The following is a 24,566-nucleotide window of genomic DNA, read 5'->3' on the forward strand; positions in this document are numbered from 1 at the left end:
TACAAAGTCCTCGCGGAGCGGCGGAGCGCGAGTTTAAAGCTGGGCAGGAAGTGGAGAAGAGTGGGCGGGGGAGACCAGGGGGGCTGGATGCTCCGCTCAGCTAAGGTTAGAACCCTGAGACTCCCCTCCCTTGCCCGAGGTGAGGGGGTGAAGGCGCCCCCCGAACTCAGGTGCACGTGGCGGGCAGGTACGTGTCCAGACTTCTGCCTTCAGGGCATCCGCCGCTCCTCCACGTGCTACCCAGGGAATAAACAACAGCAGGCGACGTTTCCTGACCCTTTACTGTACGTCTAGCACCATGATAGACCCTTTGCATTGGCTCGTTCCCCCGCCCCCCACCAGTCCCACCCGTTTCACACCAGAGGAAACTGAGGCACCGCGAGGTGCGGTCACGTGCCGTAGCCCCGCAGCCAGCGATGTCAGGATTCAGACCCAGCGTCCGCGTCCTGCCAGGCGCCCGCACAAGGAGAATGAGAGGCGCTGCGGGCCGCGCACGAAGAACCCCCATCGGGCAGGGCCGGCGAGCACATGAACAGAAAACCCGCAGGCACCGCTCGCCCTGGGAGTGAGGCGGGCAAGGGACAGCGCCCCCCGCCCTGCGCCTCCGGGCCGGCTCCGCGAGCACCTGCGGGTTAACTGAGGGCGGCAGGGTGCAGAGGAAGACCTGGACGAGGGTCGCCTAGTTAGGTTCCGGTTGCAGGTGGGCCATTGGCAGGCTGCAGAGTCGCAGCACAACATAAGATTTCCCAAAATGTCCCGCTCTAGGAGGATCACCTCTCTAGGAGAGCTTAACAACACAGCTTCCCTGGCCCCTCCCGCCAACAGTGAGTCCTTGGCACCGGGAGGGACCCAGCCAGGTGTTGCTAACAGTCCTGTTTGGGGCGTTCCAGGGGTGTGCTCTTGATGAGAAACGATTTCATGTGGAAAGAGGGGTGAAACCGAGGGCGCATTTTCCGGGCCAATTTTGAGGCTCGCGGGGGCACCATCAACCCGTCGCTCCCTGGAGGTCACGTGAGCCGGATCCCCAGAAGCAGCCCTCGCTCAGTCGGGTTTCAGAAAACCCAGAGGGGCGCGCGCCGCCCCGCCCCCTCGCCATCCCTCCCCGCCCGGCGACTACAAATCCCATCCTGCCCTGCGCTCGCGCACGTTACGCCAGAGCAAGATGGCCGACACGATGGCTACTGCCGGGGCCAGCAGCTCCGGAACGGTAAGGGCGGGAGGCGCGGGGTCGAAGCTGAGAGAGTCTGGGCATTCTGTAACTTTCCCCTAGCCTGGGCAACAAGCTCATACCAATACATCCAGCCCCACCATGAGTTCCGTATGGCAGAGGGTCTTTCAGGCCGTACGTGCCCCCCCTCTTTGGGACTTGGCGGCGGCCTCCTGAGTTGGCGGACCTGTGTGCTGATTGGCTCGTTTTGGGGTTGGGAACCCGGAACACCTCCTGATTGGTCCGAAGAGGCCGTTTTCGCCTCTTATTGGCTAGCCAAAGTTGGGAGGGATTCCTGTTTCAAAATATTTAGCTTTCCTATACTGTCCGGTGCTGTTAGCCTTTGCCCTCCTCTCCTCAGCATCATGTGTTATTGTTTTAATTTCCCTTGTTAGTGAAATGGTATACAGATGGGAAGAACAAGAGAGATCATTTTTTTTTCCTGAGAGAGACATAAATTCAGTCTCATCATGTGTGTTTCTTCAGCTGTATATCCTGATAAGCTGCTAAAATAGAAAGTAAGAAACAACCATTTGTGTTATTAGAATTTTAAGTTTTAGGGAAGCAGAAAGGTTGTCTCCGTGTTTAGATCCCCTTGGGTGCTCAATTATTATTTATTCGGCTAAGATCTGTAAGTCTGAACATCAAGGGCTATCATGTTTTATTAAGCACTGATAAGTAAGTACTAGCAAAAGAATGTTTGCTTGCCATTGACAATGTGTGAAGTATGTGATTGCATCCTTATTTATTGGATGAAACTCTCCTCTCTTTCTGGGCTGCTGATTCACAGAGGTCAGGAAGTAAACAATCCACTAACCCTGCTGATAACTACCATCTGGCCCGGAGGCGAACCCTGCAAGTGGTTGTGAGCTCCTTGCTGACAGAGGCAGGGTTTGAGAGTGCTGAGAAAGCATCTGTGGAAACATTGACAGAGATGCTACAGAGCTGTAAGTATCAGGAAACAATAGGCCTTCTTCAAGTCAAGTAAACATCTGTGCTGTGTCCTGCATTGTGATAGTGTTAGAGAAGATTTAAGAAAAAGAAAAACAGTCCTAGCCAGTGTGGCTCAGTTGGCTGGGTGTCAGTGGCTGCACTGAAAGGTTGCTGGTTCAATTCCTACTCAGGGCACATGCCTGGGTTTTCAGTTTACTCCCCAGTAGGGGGGTGTGCAGGAGGCAGCAGATGGAGTTCTGCTTTCACATTGATGTCCCTCCCCCTCCCCCTCCCTCAAAAAATAAAAGAACATACCAAAGTGATTTACAGGCTTTAGAATCAGTTAGACCTGGGTGTAAGTCATTGCTCTGCAACTTAATAGCTGGAGCAAATTGCTAGACCTCCTGACTCTTAATTTCCTCATTTGCGAAATAGAATAGTAATTTAGACCTCGTGGAATTGTGAGTATAAGTGAGATGTATACATAAATCATTCAATACTGGGAACATTGTAAGCTCTTGATGAGTTATAGGTACTTTTAGTGCTGTTTGTGTTCTATAATCAAATAACTTACAGTTTTGCTGGAGAGTTAGGATTAATTCCTACGAAATAGGTGCCAACACATGATGTGATCAGATTCTGTATTATGTACAAAGATACAAAGAGTAAAGGTAAGTTTTTGTGTGTGTGTGTGTGTGTCTGTGTGTGTTTCTTTATTGATATTAGAGAGAGAGAGAGGAAGGTAGAGGGAGAGAGAAAAACATCAATGAGAGAGAACATCGATTGGCCGCCTCCTGCGTAACCCCCAATGGGAATAAAGCCCACAATCTGGGCATGTGCCCTGACCGGGAATCAAACTGGTGACCTCTTGGTGCATGGGTTGATGCTCAACCACTGAGCCACACCAGCCGGGCAAAGGTAAGTTTCATAGAATGGGAAAAAAACACTTTTAAAAGGAAATGTCTTGAGGTTTAGGACCCTGGAATTCTCTCATATCGGCTTTTTTGCATATACAGTGTATTTCCCTGTTTGGCCCTTTTTGGAGGGTGAGATGGGATGAGGGATGGGGTATTTAAGGTGTTTTGGGGGTATCAACACCTATGAATGGAAGTGAGAGAAAGATTTAGACAGAGGGAGAAGTTGAACTGCAGTGCAGGTCAAACAAAAAATTGGCCAACTTAGCCCTGGCTGGTGTGGCTCAGTTGGTTGAACGTTGTCCCACGCACCAAAAGGTTGCCAGTTCAATTCCCTGTCAGGGCACATACCTAGGTTTCCGGTTCATTCCCTGTTGGGGTATGTGCAAGTAGGCAGCTGATCAGTGTTTTTCTCTCTCTCTCCCTCTCCCTTCCTCTCTTTCTAATAATCAATAAAAACATATTTATGGGAAAAAATTGGCCACCTCAGTGGGGAGTTCTAGGGTAGTAATTGTCCATCAGGTATCCGACATCAAGCGGAAAAGGCCCTGCCTTTATACATTGGTCATGGTCAGTCACTGGATGTGGGCTGCCCCAGGTAGGGCAAGATCTAGGGAGAGGTGGCTCTCTGATATTTGGACTTTTACATACCAAATGTTTTCCTAAAGCTGTGATCTCAGATTTTTTTGGTTTTAGAACCCCTGTGGACTCTTAAATATTGAGGATCCTGTGGATTTGTGGGGTTGTGTATACATGGGATGGATGGATGTACACACACACACACACACACACACTGCCACATTAGAGAGTAAAACAAAATTTTAAAACATAAGAATGAACAAGCATATGCTCCTTTATCTGTCAGAGCCTTGATGTCATCACAGGTCATATAGCCTCTGGAAAACTACATGAGAGAATGAGTAAAAAAGTCAAAGAATGTCCTAATTTGATTATGGAAACAGTTTTGACCTGTGGGCTTTGGAAAAGTTTCTAGGATCACCCAGGGATTCCAAGACTAATAGTTCTCATTAGATTTTGCCCCAGTAAACAGATGCTGCCCACCATTTTCATGTGTGGAGGCTAGTATTAGTGGCTTGCTCAGGGGAGCATGGCGAGCTGGCTATATGCTTTCAGTTAGACACCCTTCCCTGTCAAGCACTGTTTGCTTTTAACTTCTGAACTATTAGTCCTCCTGAGCAGGGGTTGCATACCTTTTTTAAAAAATCTTTATTGTTGCCCTGGCCGGTTTGGCTCAGCGGTTAGAGTGTCAGCCTGCAGTTCAGAGAGACCCAGGTTCGGTTCCCACTAAGGGCACGTACCTCGGTTGCAGTTTGTCCCTGGCCCTGGTTGGGTCGTGCAGGTGGGAGCCACTCGATGTGTCCCTTTCACATCGATGTTTCTCTCTCTCTCTCTCTCCCTCCCACTCTATCTGAACAAAAAATGGAAAAATGTCCTCAAGTGAGGATAAAAAAAAACTTTATTGTTGAATGTATTACAGATGTTCCTCATTTTTCCCCCATTGACCCCCTCCTCCCCACTCCCGCCCCCCTCCCGCCTTTTCCCACACTATTGTCTGTGTCCATTGGTTATGCATATCAGTTCTTTGGTTTATTTCTTCCCACCCCCCAACCCCTTTCCCTTTGTGGTTTGTCAGTCTAGCAATGAATTTGTACTTCTTAATCCCTGCACCTTTTTCACCCATTCCCCCAACCCCCCTCCCATCTGGCAACCAACAAAATGTTCTCTGTATCTACGAGAATGTTTCTGTTCTGCCTGTTCATTTTGTTTGTAGATTCAATTGTAAATAGATATGTATTCATTGCCATTTTGTTTGCTCGTATATTTTATCTTTTTCTTCAAAAAGACCCTTCATCATTTCATATAATAACGGTTTGGTAGTGATGAACTCCTTTAACTTTTTCTTGTCTGGGAAACTCTTTATATGGCCATCAATTCTAAATGACAGCTTTGCAGGATAGAGTAATCTTGGTTGTAGGTTCTTGCTTTTCATCACTCTTAATATTTCTTGCCACTCCCTTCTGGCCTGCAAAGTTTCTTTTGAGAAATCAGCTGGAAGCCTTATGTTCAGAACTCCCTTGTAGGTAACTAACTGCTTTTCTCTTGCTGCTTTTAAGATTCTCTCTTTGTCTTGAACCTTTTGTATTTTTTTTTTAATCCTCACCCGAGGATATTTTTCCATTTTTTGTACAGATAGAGTGGGAGGGAGAGAGAGGAAGGGAGAGAGAGAGAGAAACATCGATGTGAAGGGACACATCGAGTGGCTGCCACCTGCACGACCAACCAGGGCCGGGGACAAACTGCAACCGAAGTACGTGCCCTTAGTGGGAACCGAACCCTGGTCTCTCCGGACCGCAGGCTGACGCTCTAACCGCTGAGCCAAACTGGCCAGGGCGAACCTTTTGTATTTTTATGATGATGTATCTTGGTGCGGGCCTCTCGGGGTTCATCTTGTTTGGGACTGTGCGCTTCCTGGACTTGTATGTCTCTTTCCTTCACCAAGTTAGGAAAGTTTTCTGCCATTATTGTTTCAATCAGGTTTTCAATTTCTTGTTCTCTCTCTTCTGGCACCCCCAAGATGCGAGTGTTAGCACACTTAAAGTTGTCCCAGAGTCTCCTTACACTATCCTCATCTTTTTTTATTCTTTTTTCTTTTTGCTGTTCTGATTGGGCATTTTTTGCTTTCTTATATTCCAAATTGATGGTTTGCTTCTTGGATTTATATACTCTACTATTGAATCTGTGTAAATTATTCTTTATTTCAGTTAGTGCCTCCTTCATTTCTGACTGTGCATCCATCATTTCTGACTGGTCCTTTTTTATGCTCTTGAGGCCCTCACTAAGTTCATTGAGTATCCTTATAACCAGTGTTTTGAACTCAGCATCTGTTAAGTTGCTTATCTCCATTTCGCTTAGTTCTTTTCTTGGAGTTTTGTTCTGTTCTTTCATTTGGGACCTGTTTCTTTGTCTCCTCATTTTGGCTGCTTCCCTGTGTTTGTTTCTGTGTATCACTTAACGAGAGGTATGGGGCTAGCTGAGACCAGATGCTGCTTGTTTGAATTTAGGAAAACCTGAAGCAGGATCCAAGACAGGCCAATCCTATGGTTAAGCAAGTGGCAACAGCTTGGGTGGGCCTGAAAGTTGGGTGGGGTGGGGCGGGGCCTCAGGGAATCACCAGGGAGGGGCAACCAGTGTGTGCCAAGTTGCTAGAGTCCCAGATATGGCTTCTGTCTGCCACCCCAGGGAAAGGCTCACCCAAGGAACAAAGGCCTCTGACAGCACGTTTGTCCCGGAGAAAGCACCCTCTCCAGCCCTCGCTCCAATGCCAAACAGCTCAGTTCTTTCCTGTATGTCCCTGGCGCCCCTCGAGCTGCCTCCCCTCCAAGCTTAGAGGGAGAGAGTTCGATAAGTCTGTGCACTGGCCCTTTAAGGAGCTGCCTGGGGCTCCAGCCACGTCAGCCTCCCTGAGCCTCAGTTCCCACTGGTTTTTCCAGACAGAAGTTATGGGGACTTCTCTTCCTGGCACTGGAACCCTGAGCGGGGTGTCTGATGTGGGACAGGGACCTTCCCAGCTGAGGTGTCCTCCTGATTTTTATCTGCCACACCAGCCCATCTGCCTCTGCCCCTCCTACCAGTCTCCATGTGGCTGCTGCTTTAATTCCGTAGTTATAGGACTTCCATTCAGCTTGATTTCAGGCGGTTTTGAATGATGGTTGTTCTGTAGTTTAGTTGTAACTTTGATGTAGTTGTGGGAGGACGTGATACCGCAGTTACCTACCCCCATCTTGACCGGAAGTCCACACAGCTTTTTCGGTTTCATGCCTTTTTGGATCCCTTTTACATCTGATGAATTCTGTGGACCCATTCCAAGAAAAGGGTTCTTAGTGTGTGTGTAAAATTGAGCACAATTTTAGTTTTGTTTTTTTATCCTCGCCCGAGGACTTTTTTGCATTTATCTTCAGATAGAGCGGGGGAGGGGGGGGAGACATCGATGTGAGAGAGACACATCAACTGGTTGCCACCCACACAACCCCAACTGGGGCCAGGGACAAACCGCAACCAAGGTTCATGCCTTTAGCGGAAACTGAACCCGGGACTCTCCGGTCCACAGACCAACGCTCTAACCGCTGAGCCAAACCAGCCAGGGCCAATTTTAGTTTTCATGGAACCTTCCATCCACTTCTGAAGCCCATTAATGGAGTCCAGCTTCATACCTTCTGCTTTTCCCTGAAGGACTTTAGCGTGACTCTTTTTTGTTGTTAGTCCAACCCGAGGACATTCTTCCATTGATTTTTTAGAGAGTGGGAGGGAGGGAGGGAGGGAGGGGGAGAGAGAGAGAGAGAGAGAGAGAGAGAAACATTGAAGTGAGAGAGACACATTGATTGGTTTTCTCTTGAATGACCCTGACTGGCACCAGGAATAGAACCTGCAACCCAAGTATGTGCCCTTGACCGGGAATTGAACCCAAGACCCTTCAGTCCACGGGCTGTTGCTCTAACTGCTGAGCCAATCCAGCCAGGGCCCAGTTTTAACCATTTTTACATGTATAATTCGGTTACATTCGGTGGCATTAAATATATTCACAATGTTATACAACCATTGACACTATCCATTTCCAGAACTTTTTCTTTATTCCAAACAGAAACTTTATACCCACAAACAATAACTCCCTATTTCCCTTTCCCTGCAGCCCCTGGTAACCTCTAATCTACTTTTTGACTCTGAATTTTTTTTTTCCGCCCCATCAGTAGAATCTTAAAACATTTTACTTTTTTATTATGGCTGATTTCACTTAGAATAATGTTTTCAAAGTTTGTCTATGTTGTAGCATGGATCAGTACTTCATTCCTTTCTTTTTAAAATTATTAATTTTTTTTTCATCCTCACCTGAGGACATTTTTCAATTTTTGTTCAGATAGAGTGGGAGGGGGAGAGAGAGAGAAACATCAACGTGAAAGGGACACATTGAGTGGTTGCCCCCCACATGACCCAACCAGGGTCAGGGACAAACTGCAACCAAGGTATGCACCCTTAGCGGGAACCGAACCCATGTCTCTCCGGACCCCAGGCCGACGCTTAACCGCTGAGCCAAACCGGCCAGGGCTAAAATTATTAATTTTTAATGTTTTATTAGAGAGAGAGGAAGAGTGAGAGAAACATCGATGTGTGAGAGAAACATCAATAGGCTGCCTCCATTGAACACCCCAACAGGGGATCAAACCCAAAACCCAGGTATGTGTCCTGACCAGGCATTGAACTGGCAACCTTTTGGTGCACAGGTCCACGTTCAATTGGCCAGGGCTACTTCATTCCTTCCTGATGGCTAAATACTACTCTGTTGTATGGATAGACCACATTTTGTTCATTCATTCATCTGTTGATGACAGTTGGGTTGTTTCCACCTTTAGGCTATTATGAATGATGCTGCCATGAACACTGGTGTACAGGTATCTGTTTACGTTCCTGCTTTCAGTGTGTTTGGATGTATACCCTGGAGTCGAATTGCTGGCTCATATGTTAATTCTATGCTTAAGTTTTTGGGTACTGAGAATAAGACTTTATGCCTTTGATTCTTTCCCAGACATTTCAGAAATTGGGAGGAGTGCCAAGTCTTACTGTGAGCACACAGCCAGAACGCAGCCCACGCTGTCAGATATCGTGGTCACACTTGTTGAGATGGGTGAGTACAGTGTCCAGTTCCTCAGTGCAGCCGAGATGGAGTTATAGGAGAGAGATGAGACCCACGAGTCAGCCACATCTGCCGAGTGTTTTTGAATTCCCTCATGGTTTCTGGTCTGCTTTTCAGCTTAAGAGGGTTATCAATAGAGGGTTTCTCTGAACCCATTGAAGAGACCTCCTGAATCCCTGTTGAGGGATTCTGCTGGAGCTTCTTCTCAGTGGCAGCAAAAAGCTTAAATTGGGAGTTTAAGCTATTTCAACACAGTATTATTCTCCCTTCTATGTTCAATACCCAGTGGTCTGGGCAGTGACTTTGTTTTCCTGTTTCTTAGGTTTCAATGTGGACACTCTCCCAGCTTATGCAAAACGGTCTCAGAGGATGGTCATCACTGCCCGTAAGTGACTTTGAACTGAGGTTCTCAGTAAGTGCTCAATTAATGCTTGTGGAATGAATTGATTAAATAGAGGAGGGATTAGTTTGTTTAGCTACTTCCCCGTTGCAGGCTCCCTTCCATTATTTGGGGCTATAATATCATCTTTGGGCTAACAGGAGTAGGTTGTGAAGTTCAGTCATGAGAAAGAAAAACTGTCTCTGCGATGTTGCTGTGGTTCTTGTGCTTTGGCCCCAAAGGGGCAGTTAATGCTGCTTGAAAATGCTAAAGCTCTAGTTCTTCCTTAGATCAAGGGTCAGTAAACTATGGTCTATAGGCCTAATGTGGTCCACCACCTGTTTTTGTAAATAAAGTTTTATTGAAACACAGCCATGTGTACTTTGCTTTTGTGCTATAACGGTAGAACTGAACAGTTGTGACAGACTGTATGGCTTGCAAAACTTAAAATATTTAGTCTCTGTCTCTTTACCCAAAATGTTTGCTGACCTATGCCCTAGATAGAAACAGTGCCATAAACTGAGTCGGGAGTAACTTGTGTGGGCTGGTGGGACCTGGGGAAAATTCACCAGATCTTTTTTCATCATTTTTTTCTAGCTGGTATCTTTTGAAGAGCTTCCCTCTCAAGTAGCAGTGGAAGGTGCCATTTTCAGTCCCACGCTTACTTACCCTGGCGTAGTGTATGTCTTTGTTATCTGGGTTCTACGAAAAGAGGGTTCGCAGCCCACCCAGCTTCTTAGTTCCTCAGCAGCCTCAGCATGCTCTTTTGTGAAGTGGATGTTGTCACCCACTCACCTACCTAAGAGGCATGCAGGCAGAGTGTTGTAGATGGGAAGGTCACCCAAGGTCATTTAGCAGGGCTGGGCATGTGGCAGTGATCTGAGGTCCTTAAGACCTTAAAGGCCTTTTTAGTTTTTTTATCCTCACCTGAGGACATTTTTCCATTTTTTGTTCAGATCGAATGGGAGAAAGAGAGAGAGAGAGAAACATAGACGTGAAAGGGACACATCGAGTGGCTGCCTCCTGTGCCACCCAACCAGGGCCAGGGACAAACTGCAACCGCGGTATATGCCCTTAGTGGGAACCGAACCCAGGTCTCTCTGGACCTCAGGCCGACGTTCTAACTGCCGAGCCAAACCGACCAGGGCTAAAGGCCTTTTAAACTAGAAATACAAAGTACCTGTTTTTCAGAAAATTGAGATCCAGCATTTACTTTAAGAAAAGGAGGGTTTGGATAGAGACCCAAGTCCTTGAGTGGAGGAGTAACCAGTTGTGACTCTGTTGCAGCTCCAGTGACCAATCAGCCAGTGACCCCCAAGGCTCTCACTGCAGGGCAGAACCGACCCCACCCGCCACACATCCCCAGCCATTTTCCTGAGTTCCCCGACCCCCACACCTACATCAAAACTCCGGTGAGTGTCGAGGACGTGATGGGGCCTGTGACTGATACGAAGCAGCCAGTTTCAACTGACTGTCAGACCAAAAGTTTGTTGGTACAAAGTGGGCTCGGAGTTCAGAATGTCTTTTGTTATTGATAAACAATGTGGCAAAGGAGAATGATGTCCTCCAATTGGCTGACAAAAATATAGTTAGGGTGCGGTGTGCACAGTTTTGCCTGACCTACCAAAACACTAAAGTACCTAGCCACATAGAAGAGACTGGAAGGTATGCCATAACACGTTCCTAGTAATTCTCAGTGGGTCATAGGTGACTCTTCTTGTTTTGTGTGTGCTTTCCTGGGTTTTCCAAATTTTCCATAGAAAAAATTGTTTTTGAAATCGGGAAAAGATTATTTAAAACATACTTGATGATAACACGAAATGAAACTTACTGTAACTCTGAGTTCTGGGTCTGAATGAGGACAAATTGAGTTGTCTGCCAGGGTTCAGATGTGTTCTCCTTTGCCAGATGAGCAGTTTCACCCTCCTTTGGGAAGGGTGCGCTGTGCAGAAGAGTCCCCAGAGGCTCTTCCACACACTTCCTTTGTCCTCGCCTCCACACCAGGTGCTGGTGCAAATATGGTGCGTTGTAGGTGGTCGGGGCACATCCTCTAGGACATTTGTCCACACCTCAGGATACTGGGGGAAGGAACAGATAATCACCCACCATTGCAGTGCAGCCGCTGGCCTTGACCTATAGTCTCTGTATTAGTGTCCTAGAGCTGCTATAACAAAGTGCCACAAACTAGATGGCTTAGAACAACAGACTTTTATTGTCTTACAGTTTTGGAGGGTACCCGTCCAGAATCAAGGTGTTGCCAGGGCCATGCTCTCTCTGAAACCTGTAGGAGAATCCTTCCTTGCCTTTCCTAGCTTCTGGTGGTTTGTGGGCACTCTGAGGTCATTTCTTGGCCTGTATATGCAGCAGGCCAGTCCTCTGTCTTCACGTAATGTTCTGTGTGTCTGTCTTCACTGGCCATTTTTTTGCAAGGTCATCAATCATATTGAAGCAGGGTCCCACCCTACTCTTGTATGACCTCTTCTTAACTGATCACATCTGCAATGACCCTATTTCCAAATGAGATGATTCTGAGATACTGGGGGTTAGTACTTAATATTTTTCTTTTTTTTAGGGTACATGGTTCAGATGAGATCAGGCCCATTCAGGGTGGTATGGCCATACACTAGGGAACACAATTCAACCCGTAACAGTCTCTGACTCTTTCATAGTGTTATTTCTGTCAGCAAAAATATTAAGTACATACTCCAATAAACATTCATGCTTATTTACATGAACATTATAATGTAATACTCTACTAAAATGATGGGCATTAAAAGATTATCTGACCCTTATTGAAGGCTCAGGAAACCTGTTTGTTCCTTTTCAGTGGAGCCTTGTGATGATGGCCTCTACTTTTTAGTTTTTGAAATCTTGGTGGAATAATAAGTTAGAGGTCTGATTCTAAGATCAGCTTATTTTCATACTTTAACAGCTCTCATAGTTGAAAAAAGTACATTGCAAATATACATAGCATTATTGGCTCCCCTTACTATATCACAAAACTAATTTATTTTATTCTCATTTACCAATTATTTGAAGAATTTTGTTTAAAATTTTATATTCAATTTCCAACTTTATGAATCTCAAACAGTTCTCTTAAAAATGATGATAAGACCCTGGCTGGTGTGCCTGTGTTGGGCATTGCCCCATGCACGGAGAGGTCCAGGTTCGATTTCCAGTCAGGGCACAGTCCTGATTTGTAGGCTCGATCCCCAGTAGGGAATGTTTAGAAGGCAGCCGATTGATGTTTCTCTCTCTCTCCCTCTCTCTAAAATCAGTAAAAACATAGTAAAAAAAAAAATGATAGTAAGGTCTTGCTTTTTTTTTTTTTATCCTCACCCGAGGACATTTTTCCACTTTTTTGTTCAGATAGAGTGGGAGGAAGAGAGTGGAAGAGAGAGAGAAACATCGATGTGAAAAGGACACATCAAGTGGCTGCCACCGGCATGACCCAACCAGGGCCAGGGACAAACTGCAACCGAGGTACATGCCCTTAGCGGGAATTTAACCTGGGTCCCTCTGGGCCGCAGGCTGATGTTCTAACTGCTGAGCCAAACTTGCTAGGGCTACCATCACAATTTAAAATGTTTGGGCCAACTTCTTGTTCAGATCAGATCTCAGTCATTTTTCACTGCACGCCATGATTGCCAAAGAGCTCAATTAGGAGCAGGAGTATCAGGCTGGCTGTTTTCTTACTCATTTGCACTTACATTGACATCTTCAGTCTATATTTCTTTGAGGAAGTCTTTTGGGACATGTCCATATTGTGAAGGTTGGTTTAAGAAAACAAGATGGCCCTGGCCAGTTTGGCTCAGTAGTTAGAACAAACTCTTGGTGGACCAAAGAGTTGCGGGTTCAATTCTGGCCAAGGGCACGTTACCTCAGTTGCAGTTCGATCCCTGGCCCTGGTTGGGGTCATGCAGGAGGCAACCAATTGATGTGTCTCTCTCACATCAATGTTTCTTTCTCTCTCTCTTTTTCTCTCTCCCTCCCACTCTGTCTGAAAATCAATGGGAAAATATCCTAAGGTGAGGACAAAAATAAAGAAAATAAGATGATACAATCGCAAATCATTTAAGCGGCCACTCAAGTACTGCAAGATATCACATCACACTGATAGAGCCGGTGGTCCCTGTCTGGGCTTTGTGGGGAGTCCCATTCTTCCTGCGGGATGCGTCTTACACCTGAGACCAGGCGTCATGGGGGCTAAATGAAGGCCTGGGGTAATATATAGTAAATATTTGTACATGTCTTAATTTTTCAGATGAAAAATAAATATTAATGATAGTTCTATCAATTTTTTCTGCCCTTCCATTGCTCTTTGGGGATCTCTGCTCTAAATGATGGCGGTGGATCATTTAAAGGGTGGAAGGATATAGAAACAGCAAAGCAGGGCCCCGAGGAGAACAGAATGATGCGTTGATATTACTCTATTGTCTTTGCTGTTCTTTTTAGACATACCGCGAGCCTGTGTCCGACTACCAGGTCCTGCGGGAGAAGGCTGCATCCCAGAGACGTGACGTGGAGCGGGCACTCACCCGTTTTATGGCCAAGACAGGCGAGACCCAGAGTCTCTTCAAAGATGACGTCAGCACGTTTCCATGTGAGATTCTGTCCCTTCTGTGGACCCTGTGTTGTTAGAGAATCCAGCACCTTCCCTTTATCTCAGCACCATAGGAAGAGACAAATAAGCTGTGTCCTTGTCTTGGGTGCATCTTGTTCTTCATATTTCTGGCTCCTTTTCCCAGATCTTTAGGTTCTTCTCCCTAACTGATGACTCCAAATAGTAATGGCCTCTGTTGGGATTGGCCACTTGACATATATTGCGTTTAGGTTACCTCAAGGGTGACTGGGCCCTAGGTGTCAGACACTCACATAGCAGAGTGGCAGCCCTGGTGGTAGAAGAGAGAGTGGCATCAGGGGTCAGGGAAGTTACAGAACGCCTGCTGGGCTTTGCTCTTTACCATGTCCTCGCACAAGTACCTTCTCACTTAATTTCTCATCATAGCGCTACCATTTTGCTGTGTGACTAATTCATTTCCTCTCCATAGGCCTCAGGTTTCCCAAAGTGAGGAAGGAGAGAGGAGAAGGAGCCCTGGCTGGTGTGGATTGAATGTAGCCCCCTGCACTCAGAGGTTGCCACTTCGATCGATTCCAGGACAGGGCACATGCCTGGGTTGTGGGCTCAGTCTCCAGGAGGGGGTGTGCAGGAGGTGGCTGATCGATGTTGCTCTCACGTTGTTGTTTCTCTCTCTCCCTCTCCTTCTCCCTTTCTTTTGCATTTTTTTTTAAAAAGAAAAAAGAAAGTAACTTACCAAGGCCACACAGATAGTAGATTTTAAACCTAGACTATCACATGATAATCACATTCTAGCGTGCATAGAGATTTCCTTTTATTTATTTATTTTATTAACGATTTCTTCTCATCCTCAGTGCATTTTGGAAGAACGAGAACGCTCATTTACCTGAAGTGCCCTTAGTTCAGTGGATACACTTACATGCAGAGAGTTCTTAAGTCCAATATTTGGACTCGAATCCTTCAGGCTGATGGGATCAATATCTATGCTCTAGAAATGAGGCTTAGAGGGCTTAACTGGCCTTGGATATAAGAGCACTAAGCTGATGCTTTACTAGGATGCAGCCCCAGTTCTGTCTAATTGTAGTCGTACTTGGGAAAAGTGGGCTCTGAAGTTACATTGCTCAAGTTCAAATCCCACTCAGCCACTTTCTGGGTGCTGGAGGAAGTCACTAACCTCTCGTGTGTCTCAGGTTCCTCATCTGTAAAATGGGGTTGCTAATTGTACTTAGCTATTACAGTGGAGATGAGGATTAGGACTGTACTTGTATAGCCTATAGGACATGGCCTGGCCCACGGTAAGTGCTCAGAGTGTATCAGCCATTATTGTCATTCGGTGCTGCCCACTGATCTGTTGTGAGGCCCTAGGCCGGCTGCAAGGACTTCATGACTGTGGAATTGTGCTTCTCTTCCAATCCCACAGTGATTGCTGCCAGACCTTTCACCATCCCCTACCTGACAGCTCTTCTCCCATCTGAACTGGAGATGCAACAAATGGAAGAGACGGATTCCTCAGAGCAGGACGAGCAGACAGACACAGAGAACCTCCCACTTCACATCAGCACGGTGGGTCCTGCTTTCTTCCTGCTTCATAGTAACCCCCAAACTAGCCCACACTGCCCTCAGCCTGTCACCCTGGGAATTGGACATGACCTACCCCGGGTCTGTGCCTTTATGCCTGGGACTTGCATGATAGGCTCCTTATGATCGAGCGTGGTATGACCGCTAGCTTGAGAGGCAAGTCCCTGTCCTGGGGCTTCATTCATTCATTCAGTAAATACTGAATGAGCACCTGCCAGAACCAGACACAGTTCCAGGTGCTGGGAATTAGTGGGAGACAAAACTGACACATTTCCTGCCCTCAAGAAGCTAAGGTATGAAGTAATAAATTAGGAGATGGGAAGTAGCTCTGGGCATGGGGGGTGTGGAGTTAGGATGACTGAGAAGGTGATATATGAGTAAAGACCCGAAAGGAGCAAAGCTGACACATATCTGAAAGTAGAGCATTTCTCACAGAGGGATCAGCAGATGCAAAGGCCCTGAGGTGGAAGCTGTTGTGTTGAAGAACAGCAAGGCCATCAGGGTGGCCAGAGTGGCATGAACAGGGGAGAGTAGGAGGGGATGAGGTCATAGCTCATTGGGTGGGGGATCAGATCTTAAAGGCCATGTTAAACCCGTGGGCTTTTCTTCAGTCAGATGGAACCATGGGAAATGCTGAGCAGAGGAGGGCCAGGAACTGATGTGGGTTTGTTAACGGCATCAGTCAGGTTGCTGTGTTGAGAGTAGACTAGAAAGTGAGAGTAGAAGCAGACCAGTTCTGAGGCTCTTGCAGTAATCTAAGAGATGGTGGTAGAAGCAAAGATAATGACACATGGTCAGATAAATTATTGGTCAAATTCTAGGTTATGTTCAGAGTAGAGCCAACTGATGGAGTGGATGTGAGATGTGAGAGGAGAGAATCAAAGATAAATGCAAGGTTTTTTTGCTTGAACATGGGAAAGATGGAGTTGCCTTCAGCCATGATAGGGAAGACTGTTGGTGGAACAGGTGTGTGTGTAGGGGGATGCCAGGAGTTCAGGTGTAAACACAGTAAGTTTGACATCTCGGTGGTGGTGTCTGGTAGAGAGGTGGATGTATGAGTTGGAGTTTGAGGAGCTGTTAAGGCTATAGATGCAAACCTGGGAGCCATCGCATGTAAGTTGTATTTAAAACCATGAGAGTAGCCCAGCTGGTGTGGCTCAGTAGTTGAGATCACTGGTTCGACTCCAGGTCAGGGCACATGCCCAGGTTGTGGGACAAACCCCCAGCGGGGGCATGCAGGAGGCACCCAGTCGATGTTTTCTCTCATCGATGTTTCTATCTCTCTCTCCCTCTTCCTTTCTCTCTCTCTAAAAAGAAAACTGTGAGACTAGATGAGCTACTAGGGAGTGATGAACAGAAAAAAGAGCAGAGCTACAGGACTGAGCCCTGGGCTCCCCGTGTTGAGATGGGGAGATGGAGAAGGCACAGCCGGAGAGGTGGGAGAACCCGGAGGATGCGGTGTCCTGGTGGCCAAGGGAAGAAAGTGTTTCAGGGAGAAAAGAGTGATCACCTGTGCCAGAAGCTCCCAGTTAGTTTCCGTGATACAAGGACTGAGAATTTGTCCATTGGATTTGGCGGTGTGAATGTAATTTGTGACCCCGACAAGAGAAAGTTCACTAAGAATGAGAGCAAAGGCCTGCAGTGAAGTTAGAGGAATGGGAGAAGAGAAATTGGCATCGGTGCGCATAGACGTGCACTGCCAATAACAGGAGCCATGAGCCACACGTGGCTGTTTAAGTTAATTTAAATTAAATAAAACTAAAAATTTAGTTTTTTAGTTGGACTAGCCACATTTTAATAGCCACGTGTGGGTCGTGACTACCATACTGGGCAGTGCAGATATGAACATTTATGTCATCACACAAAGTTCTACTGGACGGCACTTATATAGAAAATTGTCTCAAGTAAGTTTGCTGTAAAGGGAAAGAAAGAAATGGGATGGTAGCTAAAAGGAAAATGAAGTATTTAAAAGAGGTGGTTTTGGTTTTTAAGGTAAAAGAAAACCAGGTGTTTCTTTGCTGATGGGGATGATATGGTAGAGAGGGAAAATTGGTGCAGGAAAGAGAAACATTTGGGAATGATGTTTTTTGGTTGGTCACAGGGCATCTAGTACCCAAATGGAGGGGTGCTCTGGACATTTCATATCCTGGACAGGAGATAAAGTGTGTGAGTACAGAGACACAGGTGGGTGAGGAGACGTGCTCATCGGACCTTGGGGTGTTCTTTCTGATCGAAGTGTTGTCCTTTGCCAGAGGAAGGATGGGAGCCCAGTCTAGTTCCTGCATCTTGGGAGAAAGTAAAGGAGATCGCAGAACTGCTGAAAGTCTGAGCCTCTAAGGCTTGCAGGACCCTTGTAGTCAGGTTACCATGTTCCCCCGTTCCTAAGATAGCCCTGGCCTTCAGTGGTCCAGGTCGGACCGAGTGTTCGTGTGTTCTCTAGGGTGCGCTGCGCCCGTTGGCGGACCGAGTGTTCGTGTGTTCTCTAGGGTGCGCTGCGCCCGTTGGCGGACCGAGTGTTCGTGTGTTCTCTAGGGTGCGCTGCGCCCGTTGGCAGCCAGCAGCTCCAGAGGGGGTGGAGAGCGCCAGTGCTGTGTCTGTTCTTTGCTGAAGCGCTCCTTGCTTGAACACACATTTCTTCCACTCTTAAAAATATGTTTTTATTGATTTCTTAGAGGGAGAGATAGAAACATTGATGTGAGAGAGAAACATCAATTGGCTGCCTCCTCCACACCCCCTTCCTGCATGCCTCTTGCATGTACCCCGACCAGGAATCGAACCCAGGTCTCCCGGTTCATGGGATGATGTTCAGTCCACCGGGCCACACCAGTCGGGTGAACACACATCTCTTTAATGCTGAATGGTTCCTTTCAGAATTAGGGCAGGGAGCCCATGGCTTTACATAAAGCAGCGGAACTACACTTCTGATTTGGAGTCGGTTAATTTGGGCTGAGACAGGGTGATCGGGTGATGGACTAAGATGAGGTTCACCTTATGAACAGGAGGAATCTTCTAGCAAGTGTCACCATCCCTTTGTAAGTACAGAGTAGCTAAAGGGCTTGCAGATGTGCTAACACTTCAGGTCACGACAAAGGTGAGGCCGTGGTGCTGAGTGAATGAGGCTGAAAGAATGCCAGGAGCTGCCTGCGCTCTCCCGGACCGAGAGGCCAAGCCAGACGGCAGGGTAGGAAGCCCTGACCCGTGGAGCCAGACTGGCCTGGCTTTGAATCCACACCTGCTACTTTCCAGACACATTACCCAGCATCTGAGTACAAATGGGAGTAGGAGCACCTGCCTTAAGGGGAAGCAGGAGCTGGATGTAAAATGAGCTCCCGTGTCAGGTGCCCGACATGGCAGCTCCCGGCCCTCATCGCTGCCCCCGCTGCTGTTTTGGGTTGTACAACCACATGCTGGCCTGTCAAAAGTAAAAGAAAAGGCTTTGAGAAAAGGATTGTAGTGTCACGTTTATATACACTTGATTGGACTTGTTATTTTGTTGGACTGGCAGATATAATGGTTTGTTTCAGAATTCAGAATGTATGAGAAGATGTAGGGGGACAGTTTTCTCTCTCATTCGTGCTTCCTGTTATCCCCTTCCACACCCAAAGAAGCCAGTCGCCAGTTTCTTTGTTATGTGTCCTTCTAGAGACAGATTTTTTTTTTATTGTTGTTTTAAACACAAACAGCAGCCCTGGCCGGTTTGGCTCAGCGGTTAGAGCGTCAGCCTGCGGTCTGGAGAGACCCGGGTTTGGCTCCCGCTAAGGGCATGTACCTCGGTTTCAGTTTGTCCCCGGCCCTAGTTGGGTCATGTGGGTGGCAACCACTCGATGTGTCCCTTTCACGTCAATGGTTCTCTCTCTCTCTCCCTCCCACTCTATCTGAACAAAATATCGAAAAGTGTCCTCGGGTGAGGATAAAATAAATAAATAAATAAACACAACCAGCAAGTCACAGATGGTTTTCCCCTTGCTGTTTGCCTTCACCGGTATATCTTGGCAGTCACTCCACATCTGTATACAAGGAGTGTCTTCCTCCCCACTCAGCTCATTATGTTTCATGGATGCAACAAGTGAATTTAACCAGTCCCTGTGGACATTTAGCTTGTTTTGGATCTTTAGCATTTACACACAGTGCTACAGTTCATTAAATAACTGATGTTTTAGCCCTGGCCAGTTTGGCTCAGCGGTTAGAGCGTTGGCCTGTGGACCAGAGAGTCCCGGGTTCGGTTCCCGTAGGGGCGGGTACTTCGGTTGCAGTTTGCCCCCAGTCCCATGCGGTTGTGTGGGTGGCAGCCAGTCGATGTGTCTCTCTCATGTCAATGTTTCTCTCTCTCTTCCCCCCCCCTCCCTCCCACTCTATCTGAAGATAAATGCAAAAATGTCCTCGGGTGAGGATAAAAAAATAAATAAAATAAAATAAAGTGCTGTTGGAGGCAGGGAGGGAAGGTCCAGGGTGAAGGCTAGAGTATTCGGTTTTAAATAGGGTGCTCAGGGTAGACATAACCGAGATGATATTTAACAGAGACTTGAAGGAGGTGAGGGAGTGAGCCAGGTGGATATCTGTGGAAGAATGTTCTGGAAGGGAAGCAGCCATGCAGAGGCCCTGAGGAACAGGACAGAGGTGAGAGTGGGTGTGTCTGAGGAAGGCAGAGGGAGAGGACGGGTCCCATCAGGTAGGACCTTGCAAGAGGTTTGAAGACTGGCTTTTCACTGGGTGAAACGGGAGCGGTGGGCGATGTGGCGCAGGGGAGGGACATGTCTGGGTGGACTTATTCCAGGCTCGCTGGAAGAGAAGGGACTGCAGCCGGGCAGGCAGAGCGTGGATGGAAGGGAGATCAGTTAGGAAGCATTTGCAGTGTCTGGGCAAGTCTGGTGGGTCCTACCAGGATGGTCGCATAGGGTCACTGGCAATGGTCAGATTCTGCCTGTAGTTTGACGGGAAGGCCAGGAAGTCTTCCTGACAGACGATGTGGGATGTCAGAGAAAGAAAAGAAGCAAGAATGACTGGAGTGTTTGGCTAGCGTTGCCGTCACTGGTGGCCAGGAGCATGCAGGAAGAACCTTCTGAGCGCAGGGGAGGGTCCGGGATTCGTGTAGGCACGTTAAGTTTGAGATGCCTGCCTGACGCCCAAGGGAGATGTGGGTGGCCGTGCCTGTGAGCCTGGAGGTAGGAGAGGGAAGGGCTGGAGAGTCACGTGAGAGCCGTCGGTGTGGACCTGGCACTGGAGCTGTGGGGCGGTGCAGTCACCCAGGGTCGGGGCTCGGCACGCACGCATCCCTGAGTCTCCTTCCCAGGCCCCAGGAGCTCTTGACGGACCCCTCTGCTCTGCGGTTTTTACAAATCTTGGTCAGTTTGGTACTTTACTTCCTTTTTCTATTCCGATCCCTCTCCATCTCAAGGCTGCCTGTCCCTAAGGGAGGCAAGGAAGTAGCATTTCCAGAAGCTCTGCTTGCGAGAGAGAAGCTGCTGTCCCACGACTGGGACCACATCCTGGCCCTCTGAGACAGTGAGCCGAACGGAGGCAGCCTCAGTGCCTCCAGCAGAGGTCGCAGGGCTGGCTTTTCAGCACCTGTGTCACCTCCCGTTTCAGAAAACACTTAAGGCACAGTTGGAGCGAACTTTCAGTAACCCTAACGATAAGTTGTTGACCATAGAGACATGATAAGAGGTGTGTAGGGGATGGTTACTAAATTAAGCTGTAAAGAACTTTAGAAAGGGCCCTGTCAGTTTGGCTCAGTGGTTAGAGTGTCGGCCTACAGCCCAAAGAGTCCGGGTTCGATTCCGGCTAAGGGCACATACTTTGGTTGCGTTTCGTCCCTGGCCCCAGTTGGGGTCATGCGGTAGCAACCAGTCGATGTAGCTCTCTCTCCCTCACACTCTCTCTCTTCCTCCCAGTCTGAAGAGAAATGTAAAAATATCCGTGGGTGAGAATTTAAAAAAAAGAACTTTAGAAAGGTTAGGAGCCACCCTGGCTGGTTTGGCTCAGCAGTTAGAGTGTCGGCCTGCGGTCCAGAGAGACCCGGGTTCGGTTCCTGCTAAGGGCATGCACCTCGGTTGCAGTTTGTCCCCCGCCCTGGTTGGTCGTGCGGGTGGCAGCCATTCGATGTGACCCTTTCACATCGATGTTTCTCTCTCTCTCTCTCTTCCTCCCACTCTATCTGAACAAAAACTGGAAAAAATATCCTTGGGTGAGGATAAAAAAAAAAAAAGGAAAGAAAGGTTAGGAGCCAAATGTCCAAGGCAGGTCTGGTGGTGGTCAGACCTTGTGTCTGGCATGAGCTGGGTTGATGTTGGGCACTCGCCTCCAGGAGAGCCCCCAGAAGGCCTGCAGGGGCTCTGAGTCAACTTGTGGTCCTCGGATCAGGGCTTGGAGAGGAACAGCACAGGGATCCTGCACGGAACTGGGCCTTCGGGAGAACAGTCGATGGGACAGGTGAGAGTGTGCAGCGGAACCTAGAAGTAATCCAGTCTCTTCAGGTTCCTGGAGCCTGAGCCTGTTGCCCTCCTGCTGGGCCAGCCGTCTGTGCAGAGCCTGCCGTTCATTTTGTGCCGTCGGATTGCAGTGTCCGTTGCCCTGCCGTCTCTTGACAATAGAATCTCCCGATTGAGGTCAGGTCTGCTTTTGCCTCCAGTTACAGAACAGGAATCTCAGTGACAGAACCCTTGGCCTGTCACCAGGGGGCGCAGCCTCACCAGCTCTGGTCACTTACAGTCACTAAGGAATGAGCTTCTAGGTCAAGTTCTTAGTGTGATTTTTGTCCCCCTTTCCCCTGCTCTGCTCATTTTACAGAACTTAGAAACTAGAAGAGAGTATTTAATAAGGAAAGGAGAATCAATCACCCATATTTTCTGAACCAGTTTGTAAACTTTCAACATATTAAGTTCTGTTTACACACAATTGTGATTTTTAAAAATGTTTAATTGGGGTCATATCGAATAAATGTAAATGTACTAACTTTTCTGCAAAATCACTGTCTTCAAACCAAACCGCGAAAGACCTGACCCCCGGCCACAGTGGGGTTATGAATGACATTCCGGTGTTGGTGCCGGCAGCTCTGCTTTGCCTTGGTGGGAACCCTCAGGGCTCGGGGAGTTTCTGGCCTCTGCCGCAGTGTGATCATTGGTACCATGTTGCAAGTACCAGATATTCGAGGATTTGGGGGCATCTCTTATGCTTTACAGTAGCTCTGGTTCAGGAGAGGCCCACTGCAGGGATTGTTCCGACCCTGTCTCAGTCCTGCAGTGTGGGGGCTCACGTCTCGTTTTCTTCGTGTCCCTGCAGGCAGGCGGGCTTCCTTCCTGAGTACCTGAATTTTAGCCCCATCTCCCACCCCTCCCTGGTCTCTGTCCTTTCTGACTCGTGTCCCCGCCGTGTCAGGAGTTCAGGGTTGGGGTTCTGTGCTCCACTGCGTCGGAGCTGTTGGCCTCACCTCCCTCTGATAGCCGGTGCTGCCTGGCCTCGTTCCGTCCAAGGCAGAGGTAGGCACTCGAGAAAGAAGGTGGCCCTGAGCTTTCAAGTTCCCCCTGAAAGGGATGCTAATAGTTCTTACTACGGGCTTGATCTCTTTCCTTATGCCATTGGTGTTTTGCTTTATTCCGGCTTTTGCTCAAAGGATGACTCCGGAGCCGAGAAGGAAAACACCTCTGTTCTGCAGCAGAACCCCTCCTTGTCGGGGAGCCGGAACGGGGAAGAGAACATCATCGATAACCCCTACCTGCGCCCCGTGAAGAAACCCAAGATCCGCAGGAAGAAGTGAGTTGGAGGCTGGGGTGCACAGAGGCTCTCTGGTCACCCAAGGTGGTCTTCTCTGCTTCTCGGCAGAAAATGGAGGCCAGCAGTGGGTCTGAATCTGGGGGGAAGCTACTCTGGTAAGAGGAAGTGTTCTCCCCTCTCCTCTCCTTACTTGTCTCCCTCGTGTACCTCTTGTTGCATAGAGGTTGGGCTTTCTGCAGCTCCAGGACCAACCCTCGCAGCCCTGGAGTTGTTGCCTCGTAGAAGGAGCGCAGGCGGGGCCCCCCGCAGACAGGCTCCATGGATTCCTTTTCTTTCTAGGTCCCTCTCGTGAGCTGAGAAGGAAGCCCGCCTTGTACAGAGACACGGACACAACCCTCCTGGGGGAGTTAAAGCCATTCAAAGGAAGTGGAGAGGGTGGCCTGTGGTCCGGCTGAGGCTGCTGGGGTGTGACCGGGCATGATTTTAATAGCAAACTCTGTATTAAGATTTTCTATTTTCACTGGATGTGTGGGTGAGGAAGACCTGATATGATGGTAATAACGAGGCTTTCTTAATCAACCAGGCCGTGCTGTGGGGTGTCGGAGCAGCTGGTATCTTCATTTGTTATCACAGAACCTGATTCCTGAAAGACCAGGAAGGGCGGCAGGAAAGGGGGCGCTGTGCTTTCTTCCTTGCTTACTGACAGAAGGACTCAGCCTCGTTTCCATTCCAGGCTATCTGGGCCCCTTTTATTGACTCAAACAATTTGTAGCACCTATTTATCATCCTAGAACCCCATTCTCCTTTCCTTCCTTAGCTGGGCCCCAAGTGCCCTGTTGAGCTGATAGAGAGTGGCCGCCTTCGCACACATCACTCGTGCTCTGGGCTGGCGGGAGTCGGGAGGGTGGGGACACTCCTGCGGGGAGCGATGCGGAAGGGCTCCCTGCAGGCGGTGCTCTCCTGGGAGGTGAGCATGATTGTCCCGCTTGGGAACTACCGAGTCCTGCCCCGTCCCAGGAAAAGTTTTCTCTGACAAGAGCCTCTACAGAGGAATTAGATTTTAAACAACAGGTGGGGGAGGGTTTGGGGGTGGGAGGAGATCTTGAGAGAGGGATAGGCCTTGTTTTCTGAAAGCTGGGAAGCCCAGGGGGTCTGCTGGAAGCCGGCACACACAGAGAGCCGTGCTCCTCCTTAGGCCGAGAGGAGCCGGCAGGCCAGGCCACGGTGTTCTTCCAGGAGCCGGTCGGAGTCGGTTCAACCTCTGTGCCTCCTGCGGGGAGATTTCATCCTTCATGTCCCCTACAGATTGCAAAACAAGTGTTTCAAGAAGATGCTGGGCAAGCTGATACCCTTTGGCTGGCCTCCAAAAGAAGAGATTTTTAAACCAAGTCTAAGGAAGAAAAATGCCCAAGACACCTGGAACGGAAGTGAACACGGGATCAGTGAGGAGTTCCCAGGGTTGGCACCCTGAGGTCCGTGTTGAACTTTCTTGCTCTCGGCTTCCAGTCACCTCTCAATCTTCGTGCACTGGGTGAACTGGAAACTCAAGACCTTGGTGA

The 24,566-nt window shown here is 48.3% G+C and overlaps 1 protein-coding gene across 3 annotated transcripts; it reads left to right on the forward strand.

Annotated features, from left to right (window-relative positions):
- The first annotated feature begins 1,148 nt into the window (after positions 1-1,148).
- TAF8 (TATA-box binding protein associated factor 8) lies at positions 1,149-23,888 on the forward strand. 3 transcript variants are annotated; one of them, XM_036248433.1, is made up of 9 exons: positions 1,149-1,207; positions 1,998-2,154; positions 8,654-8,752; positions 9,084-9,146; positions 10,428-10,552; positions 13,596-13,743; positions 15,140-15,282; positions 22,907-23,046; positions 23,347-23,888. In XM_036248433.1, the coding sequence occupies exons 1-9, from the start codon at positions 1,163-1,165 to the stop codon at positions 23,357-23,359; spliced, it is 933 nt and encodes a 310-aa protein (XP_036104326.1). In that variant the 5' UTR covers positions 1,149-1,162; the 3' UTR covers positions 23,360-23,888. The 3 variants fall into 3 exon arrangements, with proteins under 3 accessions (XP_036104326.1, XP_036104327.1, XP_036104328.1); XM_036248434.1 differs by lacking the exon at positions 23,347-23,888 and having other exon boundaries at positions 22,907-23,050; XM_036248435.1 differs by lacking the exons at positions 22,907-23,046; positions 23,347-23,888 and adding an exon at positions 17,399-17,456 and having other exon boundaries at positions 1,158-1,207.
- Positions 23,889-24,566: the final 678 nt, after the last annotated feature.

This window comes from Molossus molossus, unplaced genomic scaffold (genome assembly GCF_014108415.1).
Source record: "Molossus molossus isolate mMolMol1 unplaced genomic scaffold, mMolMol1.p scaffold_m16_p_8, whole genome shotgun sequence".
Classification (NCBI taxonomy): Eukaryota; Metazoa; Chordata; class Mammalia; order Chiroptera; family Molossidae; genus Molossus; species Molossus molossus.